Source organism: Tenrec ecaudatus, chromosome 16 (assembly GCF_050624435.1).
Source record: "Tenrec ecaudatus isolate mTenEca1 chromosome 16, mTenEca1.hap1, whole genome shotgun sequence".
Classification (NCBI taxonomy): domain Eukaryota; kingdom Metazoa; phylum Chordata; class Mammalia; order Afrosoricida; family Tenrecidae; genus Tenrec; species Tenrec ecaudatus.
This window is the reverse complement of record NC_134545.1, coordinates 24,796,871-24,808,196: the sequence shown is the minus strand read 5'-3', so window position 1 is coordinate 24,808,196 and position 11,326 is coordinate 24,796,871. Positions and strand designations below refer to the sequence as shown.

The following is an 11,326-nucleotide window of genomic DNA, read 5'->3' as shown; positions in this document are numbered from 1 at the left end:
CACATGGAGGTTACTTACATTGTCTCTCAAAAAGCTGATGATCCTGCCACCAAAGTGGAACAGATATATATATATATATATATATATATATTGAGTTTGCACTTACCTGTAATGGCTCAAACTTAAGAACAGCCAGTTTTTACGATTCAGCCTTGCCTTGATACTTGCCCTCACAAAGGGATCACTGAAGATATGGGTGTAGTGAAGACATCGGAGGGGACCAGTGATCAGAAAGAATAGCAGCTGGAGTCTTAAAACCTTGTCTTAAAATAAGCAGTGAAGTGTCAACTGAGCCCACACAGAAGAAGTACACCGGCCTGTGTGATCCAAGGATTGTAAATCCTAAAATCCAGGCTCAGAGGAGAGAATTGTGTTCTTAGAGCTTAAATCCTGAGCACCTGGTTTTCAGAAGGCTGTGGCTGGACGATGGAAGCCCACAATTGATGTGAAGAGTCTCTATGAGGATTGAGCCTCCATTGAATTCCTTTGGACCATGACCTGGGATGCGAGTGGCTTTGTGTTCCCTTGTGACACATTTCTAACTTGTTCTAGTTTCTATTATTTTCTGCCTTGTTTTCTATTGAAGTCTTTCTGTGTTTTATCTTGTTTTTGTTTTTGAGGGGTAGTGGGGGATGCTAGATGATTTTCTTCATGCGAAATCCAGCGTAGGTGAATCTATAGAAACAGTAACCTGATGAATACTTTCTTAGGGCTATGGCCGGGGAGTTTGGGGGTGAGTGGGGAGCTAGTAACAATGAGCACAAAAATGAAGGAAATGTTCTAAGATTGACTGTGGTGAAAATTGCACCTCTTCTTAATATATTCAAACCCTTGAATTGTATGGTGTGCGTATTATGTCAAAACTGCTTATTTTTTTAAAAATTAAGAAAACAGCAATCATATAGATGGCAGATGTTTTAAATTGTTTATTCTGAGCTGACCTTCAAAAGTCAGCGACCATCACATCTCAGGTCGCCTCCAGGCTCCCACTGTCCTTCTTCCTCCTAGGCAGAGCATTCACCGGTGCTGGCCTTGAACCATCCGTAGAGAGCCACAGATCCGGCTGTTAAAGGACTCAAATGTTACAACTGACAGAGTAATGTTGAAGGAGTCTCCCCAATTTCCGATATTTGAAAGTCTGATTTTGTAAATGTTTGTTTTCTTTTTTTCCCCAGTCTCCAAAGGCTTTATTTTATTGTTCCGTGTGCTTTCGAAGGAGACAGGACATCAGTCCTACTGCTTCCAACCCCAGAAGAAGCGCTGTACACAACCAGACAGTGCCAATGGGCCCAGGGGCACGGGACTGCTTTATCCGCCTGTTACTGGTCAATCCAGCCAGAGCCACGAGTGATGTCCCCGCCAGCTTGAATACAGAAGTCTGCTCGGAGGGTGCCTGGCTTAGAATCCGCTGGGTTGGCCTCCCCCAGCATCATCCGGCCCGTCTTCACCACCTTCAGCCCCTCCCAGACCATGGCCACAATGGGTCCCGACTTCGTGTCCTTCACCAGCCCTGGGAAGAACAAGCGGTCCTTCAGGTCAGTGTCGTGCCTCTACAGGTGTTCCTCGGAGGCCTGAACTTCCGTAACTTCATGGCCACCAGGTGGAAGCCCTTCTGCTCAAAGCGCTTGATGATGTCACCTGCCGCGCTGCACACCTTGCTGCTTGATGGGATGAAGGTGCGCTCACTGTTGGCCATGGAGCAAGTCAGGTGGTGGGGGCAGCGGCCGGGTCGGTGGAGCGTGCGAGCAGAGCTATTTCTTTGTTTCCTTATACGTTCCTGGATCTTCCATCTTTGCGCTCTGTGAAAAAATTCCCTTCACTCTCGTACTTTGGTGAGTCCTGATTTTATTCCTTCGATAAACTACTGAATTGCAATAAAAGCTTCAGCTTGCTCTCGACCCTTAGTAAGTAAGCACAATTAAGTATGTGCTTACATTGCCTATTAGGTAATCCAACACTGGCAGTTGCTTTGCTCTGGAGTTTAGTATGGCTTTTGCTAAATAGTTCCTCCGCTGAAAATTGCTCCGAGAATTGTTCCATGACAACAGCTCCTTCCCTGGCTTTGTAAATATTGATGGTGGTCTTTCCTTTCTTTGTCATCGTTTGTATTTTTATGTTTGTGGTCCTATTGTTTCATCCTGCCGCTTCATTGCAGTTTTGTTCTTGCTTGTTTCTGTTGGGTGTACCAGTCTGTAAAGCAAGGAAGGAGCGGGTGCACAGAGATCCTAACTGATGCCAGGGTTTGTAGGGTGTGTGTGTGGGGGGGGGGGTGTCTGGAGATGGGGAGAATGAGAGGGTTTAGGGAGTAAACAACGAAGGTTGGAGGAGGAAGCACTACAACTGAAGGTGATTACACAACTCATTTTAAAGACGATTTAATCATGGGTGAAGAAAAAGAAAGCCAACGTTCTATAATTGATTGTGGTAATGATTGTACAATTCTTCTTGATGTGCGTGAGCAAATGAATTGTACGGTATGTGGATTGCGTGCCAATAAAACGGTGCCAAAAATTGCTCAGAGGAAAGTGAAGCAGCAATAGACATCTTTTGAAGAACTGTAAGGTTTTATAGTAGCAGGCAAATTGAAATGAAAAGTTTTCCTTCTGCCTGTTGAAAGTAAGGAAAGAGCTCCCTCCTCCCCTGTTCATTTGTTTTGTTTGAGTTCAATAACTTGTACAGTATAACCTGAAAAAGCTAGAATCTGTGTATGCTGGGAACCTGTCAGAGATAGAAAATGCAAAGACTTCTCATTCAATAGAAAGTAACAGCAAAGCAATGATGAGACCCTGTCAGATGCAGGAAATGTACAGAGACCTGGGGGGAAGATGCAAGGTGACCCTATGGAATTCCGACTCTCCTGGTTTTCACTGTCATTGTAAACGTTGCCTTTCTGAACGTGGTGGCAAGCAAGGGTATTTCCTCAAAGACCTAGCAACTGGTTCTTTTGAAATGAATTCATCACGAAAGCTCACGCCTCTATCTCCAAGTCCCCTGCATTAAGGTGCAGAAAAATGAGCAATGCTCTCTTAAGCACAGGGGCCAGGACTTGCATGCACCCCACTATATAAAGAATAAGAATGCTTTCTGTCTTGGCATTCTCTTTAGCAGATTCTCTGGGATGCATTATATTCTGGTTGAATGCATATTCCATAATAAAACTTTCCCTTCTCTCCTTTTTTTTTTTTTTTTTGGTGTGTGTGTGTGGACAAGTTTTCTGGGTTGGAATTAGATTTTGTTTTGGTAACAAGTTCCCAAACAGTTGCCATGGTGGCACGATGGTTCTGCGCTGGGCTGCAAACCCACCAGCTGCTCCAAGGGATAAAGCCAAGGCTTTCTGTGCCCCAACAGAATGACAGCCTCAGAACCCGACAGGGGAAGTTCTAGCCTGTCCCCCAAGGTCACTGTGAGTCGGAATCCATTTAATGACAGTCAGTTTGGTTTTGAGTTTTGCCTCAGGCCATGGGTTTAGGCAAGGGGAATTCTGGGATCCCCCACCTTCCAAACCCACAAGGAAGTGGGGAGTGGGGATGGAGAGGAAAGGGGAAGGGGAGAGGAGAGGAGAGCCAGATGGTGGTCTGGCCTAGGTTCTGTCAGTGCCCAAGCTCAGCCCAGTCCTACCCCAGCCCCTATCAGCACCCTTGGCCTGTGGAAAGACCCTCTTCCCACCGCCCCTGGCCCTTTCCCAGTACAGCGCCACTCAGCTGGGCACTCAGGCAGCGACAATTCCCTACCCCCCACCCCTGCCCCACCCCCTCCATCAGCATATGCTGGAGAGCGTGCCGAGAGCAGATTCTTTATTTTCTTTTTTCTTAAAAAAAAATTCCAAAAGTCTTCCTTCAGTATAAAAAATAAATATTTTAAATACGGCATTGAATAAATAAAAATCATCTGTCAGTATGAAACATTGCCCAGGTACATTCATCAAACAGGGATTGGTCACCCAAGGCGAGGTCCTTTCCAGTGGAAAGGCACGACAGGGAGACGTCTATGGACAAGGCCACACAGTGGGTCCCACTGAGCTAGCCGAGTGCATGGGAACGGGGTGCGGTGGGGGGCTTGGAGATGATTGTTAGGTGAGAACATCGGTACCATTGAAGGAGCCCGAGGGTACAAGTGGTTGGCAATGGGCTCCTAAACCAAGGGCAGGCGGGTGGCACCCACCCACACAGCGGTGACACAAAAACAGAGTCCAGATTCTCCTTTCTCACAGCCAAGAACATCATACGGCATTTCTACGCTATAGCCCTGTTGACAGCAGGCGTTGGTGGGCCAGCTGGGCGGCAGCCAACAACACCCCCCTGACATCAAGCACTCTGTGATCTTGCTTCCCATCTGAATAACCTGGAAATTGGTAAAGCAACAAAAACACGCCTTTGTGAGTTCTATCCAGGATGCGGTTGACTTCCTTGTCGTTCAGCCCAGAGCTATCCAGGGGCAGAGCAGAGAGATCGATGGGAAGGGCAGCTGAGCTCTGGGACCCCGGAACTCAGAGTCGCATCCACACCCTAGTCTCCCCATGGAATGGAGAACGCTGGCTGTCTTGGGGCTGGCTGGCTGCCTGCCAGCGGCCAGCTAGTGTGCTTGCCAAAAGTGCTCAGAGAAGGGCAGAAAGGGGACAGCATGAGGACGAAGCATGGAAGCCTAGTTGACTGAACTGATAGGACCACCGCTGCCTGCTGAGGGTTTCCCAAGAAGCCCACACACTCCGCCCAGCGGTTGCCCCAGCTCCCAGACCCGGGCATTTCTAGACTTGCCTGCCCCAGCTCAAAGGAAGGGATCAGGTTCCTGCCTGGGAGCGGAGTGCAGAACTGGGTGGAGGCATACGGGAGCTGGGGCCTCGGGTGGGGGCACAGCTTCCTGGTCTGAGTCTGGGGGTGGACTGTGCTCCTGTCCCTTCCCACCCCCACTCCACAGCAGGGGGCAGGGTCTCTCCCTCACTGTTCGGGCTTCCTGAGGTCTCCTGGGTCAGACCCTGAGTGGAGTTTGGGATGCCCAAGGAGTTTCTCTTCAGGGAAGGTTCTGGGTCAGGACCGCGGCAGGTCCCCTCAGCTAATGGCTAAGAGGCCCCGTGGGAAAGAGATTTGCACAACTCCAAGAGGCATCAGAGAACACCGTGTGAATGAGGTCCCCCAGAGGAAAGCACCCGGCTACTCCACCATCTGGCCAGAGCCTGCAGCTTGACCCTGGCTCCCCAAAGTGGGTCTCGGTCAGGGTCCATATAAGAGAGCCGGGTGCCCCACTCTTACCCCGACAACCCTTCTCTGAGCTTCGACTTGTAACATCATCAGTGTCCAGGCTCGGGCCTGGCCCTGGCTCCTGGGTAAAGAGCCACTGTACTGCTATTGCTGGCTAAGGAGCAGGAAGGAGGAACTATCTTTGCTACTTAAAGCACCAATAAGTTAATATAAATAGGTTATTATAATAAATAGACAATCATTCTGAGCCAAACACACAGCACTCTCAGATCCCAGACTCTCCTGAGACCCTGACCTCAGATTCGGCTGCCCCCTTGTCTAGGGACCAGAGACCACCTCGGGTACCCCTTGAGTCCCTTCCTGTGACCTCACCAAGCTTGCATAGCCTTGGCTGTCAGCTGCCACTTTGAAGTACTCCATCCCCATACCCTTATAGGTCCTTGCATAGAAGGAGGGCTCTGGGTCAATCTCAGTGCCCCCTCACTTGACTTTGCAGCCTATCCCTGCTTCTGTCACGACCACTGACCCTCTGCCAGCCCGGCAGCAAACTCCTGCCCATCTCAGGCTTCGGGGGGAGCCTGGAGGGAAGAGGAAGTATCACCTTAGGCCATGGAAAAGTCTGAGCAGGTTTCCTTTCCAGGCCGAAGGTGGCTCTCCATTTCCCCCCAAGAGCCCTTGCAGCCTGAATGCCAGTGGCCTCTTTCTGAAACCTGCACCTCCAACCATTCCCATGAGAAGGCAGCATCCCATCCCAGAGCTGCCTTCTTTGCCTGCCACATGCCACGCACACACCTCTAGGGGCCAGGAGTTCCCTGGGATTCCAGCCTCCAAAGTCTCCCTCAGAGGAAGCTGAAGGTATGGGGTCTGCAGGGCGAGCAATGCCCTAACCCGGGCGGCTCCCTCTCCTGCTCTGGCTCTAGGGTCTGCAAAGACAGCTTGTCTGTTCACTACAAAAAGCTACACCCCCGCTGCCCCCCCCCGAGGGTCAGGTCTGGGCAGAAGTCCAGCTCATGCGCTCCTCGCCAGCCTGACCCCTTGGGGCTTGGTCACCGGTTCCTAAAGGGGCAGTCTTGAGGGCCTGCCTGTGGACATTTGGACCCTGTCCGGCTTCATCCCAGCCCACCCTGGTGTGGACAGGACTGACAGAGAGCCCCTCAAGGTCTGCCAGCAAGTTCCCCTTGAGTCCAGCCACAACCCCCTGCCACCCCGGCGGGGAGCCCCCCCACCCCGACATCTGGAGCCCACTGCCCAGATCCCTCGGTCCACAGCACACGTCGCAAGCCGGGGCTAGAAGGCCTGGGCCAACTCGACGATGACTTGCTTGTACTTCCCCAGCATCTGACAGCCCAGCTTCTTCTTCTGGAAGGCCTCCTTGCCTGAGGTGTCGGGGCCGTAGGACACGTCCACGTGGCCCACGTGGTACTTGTTACACAGGTGGCAGAGCACGTTGCTGAGAAGCCCCCGCAGGGTGTCCGCCGTGGCGTTCAGCTTGCTGTGGAGGTCCTGGGCCTTGGGGTTGAGAGCCTTCTGGTCCCTGGTGATGTTGCCCAAAGAGGCCCCCAGGTAGGCGACGATGCGGTAGAGTTCCACCAACTTGTCCTTCTCCGTGCCGTCAGCGTGGAAGGGCGGAAAGTCCGTCACGTTGGGGCCGCACAGCTTGTCCAAGCGGCGGGGGAACGGCTCGCCCTGGGCCTTGTACTGAGGAGCAGAAGGGAGAAGGCGGGTGAGCCAGGAGGCAGGGATCGGGGTTCCGGCCCTGCCAGCTACCCTCGGGGGAAAGCTCTTCTTGGGAGTTCACTTCTCCACCTCTCGCATGGGGTCCCCTCTGGATCTGATTGGCATCTCAGGGTCCTTGTGAGACATCTATTGGGCAAGGGCTGCCCGTGCGATGCCCTGTGAGGCACCCCAGTTGGTGTATGTGTGGCTGCTAATGGATAGATTGGAGATTTGCGTCTACCCAAAACCAAAACCAAACAAACAGAAAGCAAACTCCAATGAGTCGATGCTGACCCAAAGCCACCCGAGGGGACAGGGAGGAACTCCCTTGTGAGGTGCTGAGACGATTCTGTAACTCTTTATGAACGTATAGAGCCCTGTCTTTCTCCCACTGGGCAACTGGTAATTTCAAACTGCTGACCGCTACGCTACCGGGATCCTCTGAGCTTACCCAAAGGGGTTCGAGAGAAAGAACTGGTGATCAGCGTGACAAAAACATCAGCTATTGCAAGCCCTAAGGGAGACTGGTCGACCCTGACAGCCCTGGGGCCCAAATGAGTCTGAAGCAGCTTTTGACAGGATCCTGATCCTATTGAGAAAGGAAGACAGCTCAGGGGCTCCCCTTCTAAGCTGCACCACACACGCTTGGCCTTGGGCCCTCCTGGGCATCTCTCTGCACCCACTCTTGGACCAAATGCATCTCTCTGAACACCTTCCCGCCTGGTCCTCCTTTGGATATCTCCGTCTGCCTCTCAGTCCACCCAGTGGAAGAATCCCAAGACCTGAAGCACCAAGCCCCATACGTTCTCACCCCAGCTCTCCCCTGACCTACCCCTGGGGAAGCTGTGCCAGTCTGGGCTGCAGGTGGGTGTGGGGAAATCTGGGTGGGGCTTAGCCAGCCCCCCTTCTCTCCTCTCAGATACAAAACTGCTCCCTCCCTCCCCAGTTCCCAGCCCATGCCAGGACAGCCTCTTCCTGATATCAGGTAGGAATTCTGCCCACTGTGCTGGCTCAGGGGACTCGGGCCTTCCCCCTCTTCCCTCGTCCTCTGGGAGTGGGAGGGGAACTTACATAGAGGATGAAGAGGGTGTTGGCACTACTGTTGAGCTGCATCAGTTGACTCCTGATCTGGGTCATGAGGTTGCTGGGACATGGGTGCCTTGTGATGCAGGTGGCCTTGTCGGGAGTGATGAGAAGGGGGTTCCCTGCCCCAGGTTTCCAGTGCAGAACAAGCAGCAGTGACAGGAATCCTGGGAGCCGGCAGAAAGCTACCATGAGCCGGAAGGCGGGGACAGCAGCTTGAGGCCCAGTCACACTGTGTCCCCCCTGACAGCTCAATCTATATCTCCCTCTTGCGCTGTCACCCTGTCCTCCTGGCCCTCTGACCCTACTGGAAGAGGAGGTGTCTGCTGTCCATCCCCATCTGGGCTCCCATGGGAACCATTGTGGGGCAGATCCCTCTCCCTCTCCAATCTGACACCTGATGCGGGCTCTCCAGGACAATTGTCCCCCTAGTTTCACATCTCCTGCATCTCTGTCCTTCCCCAGATGAGGCCGACTTCCCTGCTTTGGAGGTGGCTCTTAGCTACCCTCCAGCCAAGTTCCACTGGCACCACCCACGATGCCTCTGCTTGGGTTTGAACCTCAAAACCTTGGGCTAGTGACTTGGCCGATTCCCCCCCCCCCCCCCCCCCCGCCACCCCCAACTCCCCTCCCACGGGGGGAGGGGGGTTCCATCCGGATTCTGTAACTCTGTCCCCAATTCCTTCCTGAATCATCCTTAAAACTCCCTGTCCTTCAACTCTGTCCAGGGGACAGTCGAGGGGTCCCACACCCCTCAGGGCTGGGGCAGTGCAGGGACAGGGTTAGGGAGGGAGAGGAGACGGTGGAACCAGGAAAGAGAAAGGGTGGGCGGAGAGGAAGGAGAGTGAAAAGTGACAGGAGAGCTGGGAGCCTTCCCGGTCGGCCCCTCCCCTGTCGTCCTCCCCGTGCCCGCCCCCCTCACTCTTTTCAGCTGGGGAGCACCCATGCAGTTGGGACTGGGGGTGGGGGGGCAGCAGGCCAGCGAGGCAGGAGCCTCCCGCCTGGATCCCCCTGCTGGAATCGGAGTGCCCGTGGCAACGCCAAGTACACACATTTTTCCACGGGGTCCCCCGGTATGGCCCGGCATCCACAGGCGGTGCTGAGGCCCCGCGGGGGCCAGGGAGGGGTCCCCGCGCCCCATCTCACCTAGCACAGAGCACACGCTTTCCAGGCACTAGCGTTGGAGGCGACACCTGCTCCCGTCCCGGGCCGGAGTTTGCAAGCCGCTCGGGAGGCCTGCGCCCCTCCCAGGGAGCAGCCCGGCAGCGGTTGGAAAAGAGAAAGCGGAAAAGGACGAGAAAGAGAGAGAGAAAGAGGGAGGGTGACTCGGACCGGGAGCCCCGAGAGGAGGTCCGGGAGCGGCAGGCGAGGGAGCGGAGCGGGCGGGCTGCTCCGGCGCCTTCCTCCCGCCGTGGGCAACCTGCTGGCCGGCCGGCGCGCCGTGCCCGGACCATGTGCCGCGGCCGCCCGAGCAGCGAGCGGCTGCCCCGGCGCGGGGCAGGGTGGCGCCGCGAGCGGCGGGGGTGCGGTGAGTGGGTGCCCCGGCGAGGGCGCGCGTCCAGCCTGCGGAAGCCCGAGCCGGGCGGCCCGGCGGCCGGGGCGGGCGCGGGGGGGTTACCTGCGGCCAAGGCCTTCATTCTGAGCCGGGCTGCAGAGGCACTGGGAGCCCTGGGACGCCGGCACTTTTCAGAGGTTCATGCTCAAACGGGGAATTTGTCTGATTTATATACCGGAGCCTGTGTTGTAAGACAGAAACAGCTATATTTAGCCGGGATCCCCTTCCAGGAAGTTGTTTGAGGTGCATCATAGGAAATTATGAATGAAAGTGAGAGTGAAGGGGGGAGGCGAGGGGGGGAGGGGGAGGGCAGACTTTTTCCCTCTTCTAAGAATTTGATTGATAAAATTATAAAGAGGTCTTCGACCAAACGTCCTGTGGTTTCCCTGAGTGACTTGCCCTTGGGGTTGTTTTAAGATGTGGGGGAGGGTGGGGGGACAACCGGCTGAGTCAGCAGGGTCCCATGTGGACGACGGGCAGCCGATGCCCTAGATGTGGCCCTGACTCACCTGGGCAAGTAGAGGAGCTGGCACCTGTAGCCCCTGGGCAGAGGCTTTAGGGGACAGTGGGGAGGAGGACGGCTGGAGCCAGCTGAGAAGCAGGTTCCCAGGAATAGGGGCTGGGGCCAGGCGTGGACTTTAGACAGAGTAATAAAGCAAACTGAATGTGGGTGCTAGAAGCCACCCTGGAGGTGGCCTCTTCTAACCTGCCCATTTCCACAGGGCAGAGTCAGGCCCTGAAGAAATGGGCTGCCTGGGCCCCCCACCCCCCCACCCCCTGCAGGCTTAGGCCCCTAAGCCCCCATCAGCACACCTGCTCTGTGACTCCCTGTGAGGCTGAGGACAGAGGATGGAGCAGAGCCGCTAGGCCTCAGTCCTTTGGGGACAGTCCTTTGGGGACAGCCCTTTGGGGACAGCCTGGGGAGGGCTTCAGGAGATCTTCTGGTGGCGGGGGGTGGGGAGCTCTTGGCTCTTCGAAGCTGCATCTTCCACTTTGGTGGAAGGTGGTGGGTCGAGCAGGTCCATTCTGAAAGGGACACCTGAGTGTAGGGCCTAGTCTCACTCTTCAAGTCAGTCCCAAGTCCCCTCCATGAGGCGCAGAGGGACTGTCACCGAGGGGTGCTGGGGACTGTCACCAGCCCTCCCTAGGTAGGACTCAGTCTCGGAGAGAGCTGGTGGTCCCAGACCAAGGTGCTTCCGGAGGCTCTGGCACCAACCGACCGACCGGATCATAAAGACAGGTGCCTTTCACAGTCGTGGGGAGGGGAGCCGGCAAAATGAGTGCAGACTCGTCCCCAATCTCTACACACCCAAAAATACCCGGGGCCCATTGGTTGCCATCAAGTCGCTGCTGACTCGCGGTGACCACCTGTGTTACAGAGGACCTGGGCTCCTGGGAGTTCTCCTGGCTGGAGTCTGACAGAAGCAGGCTGCCAGGCCTTTCTTCCGTGGGACCAAGTGGCCAGCCTTTCGGTTAGTGGCCAAGCGTGCATCCTGGACATCATCCATGGACCTCCTCCCCAGGTAGAGGCCAGAACAATCATAGAAGGGTAGGGCCTTGCTGAGAGTGCGGCACACATCCGAGAGCCCCCTGCCTCTCCATCCCCTTTGTTCTCCCAGGTGCTGATGGGGCCACCTCCTGGCCCCCCCCCCATCCTGGAGGTGCCTCACTTCCCAGGGGTCCTGCTCTACTCCTGAGGAGGACCTTTCCCTAGTGGTTAGCCCCCCCCCCGCCTGTCCACTCCCACCTTCCATGCCCCCAGCTCCCACCTCTCACT

The 11,326-nt window shown here is 55.1% G+C and overlaps 1 protein-coding gene and 1 pseudogene across 2 annotated transcripts; both read right to left on the bottom strand.

Moving 5' to 3' along the window:
• Positions 1-1,319: 1,319 nt before the first annotated feature.
• LOC142428553 (nucleoside diphosphate kinase A pseudogene) lies at positions 1,320-1,696 on the bottom strand (annotated as a pseudogene).
• A 2,083-nt stretch (positions 1,697-3,779) lies between these two features.
• LOC142429131 (leukemia inhibitory factor-like) lies at positions 3,780-9,752 on the bottom strand. 2 transcript variants are annotated; one of them, XM_075534117.1, is made up of 3 exons: positions 9,613-9,752; positions 7,983-8,161; positions 3,780-6,893 (listed from the first exon to the last, which is right to left on the bottom strand). In XM_075534117.1, exons 1-3 carry the CDS (start codon positions 9,629-9,631, stop codon positions 6,483-6,485), a joined length of 609 nt encoding a protein of 202 aa, XP_075390232.1. In that variant the 5' UTR covers positions 9,632-9,752; the 3' UTR covers positions 3,780-6,482. The 2 variants fall into 2 exon arrangements, with proteins under 2 accessions (XP_075390232.1, XP_075390231.1); XM_075534116.1 differs by lacking the exon at positions 9,613-9,752 and having other exon boundaries at positions 7,983-8,595.
• Positions 9,753-11,326: the final 1,574 nt, after the last annotated feature.

Bases quoted from the DNA above. Each gene is read 5' to 3' on its own strand.
- LOC142429131 (XM_075534116.1), bottom strand. From the start codon at position 8,186: ATGGTAGCTTTCTGCCGGCTCCCAGGATTCCTGTCACTGCTGCTTGTT. The intron at 6,894-7,982 runs GTAAGTTCCCCT...TCTGCTCCTCAG, and splicing joins ACACCCTCTTCATCCTCTAT to TACAAGGCCCAGGGCGAGCC.